Here is a 2,353-nt window from a genome sequence, read left to right on the forward strand (position 1 = left end):
ATTGGATGAAAGTCCTACAGGTACTACCATTATGCCATGTAGAATGGACAAGTGCAAACCTAGACCATAATAAAAATAAATGGTGTCATCTAGATGGGTTTTTGTTTGTTTGCTTTGCATGGATGGAAAAAGAGACAGGTGGGGGAAAAAAAAAGCGCTGATTGTAGTGTGGTCCTCCAAATAATATCATACCAAAAGAAGAGAATCTGCTTAACACTCTGGAGACTGTTTCTGCAGCCTTTTGGATTTCTTTTCTTCACTTGCCCGTTGTATAAAGTCCATTTCTCTATACTGAAGTCTCCACATTAGTGTGTATTCTGGCATTTCGTCCTCACAGGGACACATGAGAACAAAAGGAAAGAGAAACAACAAAAATGAATAGGTTTTTCTTTTGTGCAGAGACTGACAGATTTGTAGATTCAGAAGCCCTTCTTCAAGAGAGTACGGCAGCCTAGATTGTTCCTTAAATGCACAGTTCCAACATGTCTCTTTTATTGTCTCGTTGCTCCTAAACTGACAGTGTTTATAAGGTGAAAGTTTTTTTTTTGTTTTTTTTTTCAAACTGGAGCTATGGCATGAAAAGAGGGTCACTGTGGAGCTCCTTATTTTCCATTCCATAATAAGACCATAAAGTGCAAGGGCAGAGATTTTAATAGTAGGAGCTCTTTTATCCTCTTTATACTTCCCAAGCTCCCCTGACCATTTCCCTTCTTTTCAAAGGTGTTTTACCTTGTTGCACCTATGTTCTTGTAATGACACATGAGAAGGTGTTTAAAGGTCTTCTTGAAGGTGGCATTACACAGTGCATAGCAGGCGGGGTTGATAGTACTGTTGATGTAACAGAGCCAATAACCAATGGTCCACACTGTGTTGGGGATGCATGGTGCACAGAAGGTGTTAATGAGCACCATGACATTGTATGGGGCCCAGGTGATGATGAAAGCCAACAGGATAGCCAAGATTGTCCTGGTCACTTTCTTTTCCCGGGAAGGAGGAGGCTTCTTCTTTGCAGGCTGCTTGGTCATCTTCACAATCTTGCGGGCTACAATGTTCTGTTTTTCTTCTCCGTTCTGACCAGAAGACCCAACTAGCTCCACAGTGGTATTAGTTGGCGCACAGGAGTCACCTTTTTGGGTCTTGGTGACAATTTTGATGCATGTTTGCTTCGAGTTCTCATCTTTGGAATGGCCCAAGGAAGTGGAAACTGTGTTTTCATCCTGGGTTATTTCATCATCTCTCATATTGGAAGCCACAGCACTGACCGAGGTGGAATCGTTGGAGCTCTCTTTCTCTTCCCCCTGGACGCAGTTCTCGGTCACAGCATCTCTGGTGGCCTTGCCATTCTGGATTCTGTTGTGTTCCAGGCCACCATCGTTGCCAGGCATGTTGTTATTATTTGGCTTCACTATTCTTCCTTGTACCAGACTTGGAGAAACTGGATCTTGGTTGGCCACGGGCTCCTTCTTCTCCTTCTTTATCCTGCTCTTGCTGGCTCGGGATATATGCCAATACAGCACAGTCATGATGATCACTGGCAGATAGAAGGCTGCAATGGCGGTACCAAAGGTGACGGCGGCATTGGAGAAGAACTGAATGTAGCATTCCCCATCCTCCACAGTTCTCACCCCTACAATGAACTGCCAGAAGAGAATGGCCGGAGCCCAGAGGATAAAGGACAGGACCCAAGCGGCTGCGATCATCATCCCTGCCATTTTCGTGGTCCGCTTAACGGGGTAGGTCAGAGGTTTGGTGACACAGAAGTACCTGTCAAAGCTGATGATGAGCAGATTCATGACGGAGGCATTGCTGACCACATAGTCCAAGGCTAGCCAAAGGTCACACACCACAGGTCCTAGAGGCCAGTAGCCGATCACAGTGTAGAGGGTGTACAAGTTCATGGAGAAAACACCTATGATGAGGTCAGCACAGGCCAAACTGAACAAAAAGTAGTTGTTGACTGTCTGGAGGTGGCGGTTGACTTTAATGGAAACCATGACCAGGATATTTCCAATAATAGTCACCAAGCTGAGGGATCCAGCCACAAGGACAATAAAAACCACTTCAAATGTCTTATAAGGACTGGTAATAGCCAGGCCATTATTAGAGGAGTTTGTTGAGTTATTCATTTTGTGTTCAGTAGCCAAGTAGCCAAATCAACATTTAAGCCTGCAGGGAAATAGGATAAAATTAAGAATTATAACATAAATATGATTTAAAATACTTTAGATTTCTGTCTTTTGAGTTTTACTTCCCCCTACTGCCATCTTGCTTCTCCTGCATGATCATTGTGCCTGCCTGTATGAGTTCCCCACAAAAAGGTCAAAAGCTTCGTAAGGGAGATTTAAGAGGTCCT

The 2,353-nt window shown here is 44.0% G+C and overlaps 1 protein-coding gene across 1 annotated transcript; it reads right to left on the bottom strand.

Moving 5' to 3' along the window:
* Nucleotides 1–725: 725 nt before the first annotated feature.
* On the bottom strand, nucleotides 726–2,126 carry Chrm2 (cholinergic receptor muscarinic 2). The gene has a single exon (XM_027952210.2). It carries the CDS (start codon nucleotides 2,124–2,126, stop codon nucleotides 726–728), a length of 1,401 nt encoding a protein of 466 aa, XP_027808011.1.
* Between the last annotated feature and the right edge of the window lie 227 nt (nucleotides 2,127–2,353).

This window comes from Marmota flaviventris, chromosome 1 (assembly GCF_047511675.1).
Source record: "Marmota flaviventris isolate mMarFla1 chromosome 1, mMarFla1.hap1, whole genome shotgun sequence".
NCBI classification, from domain to species: domain Eukaryota; kingdom Metazoa; phylum Chordata; class Mammalia; order Rodentia; family Sciuridae; genus Marmota; species Marmota flaviventris.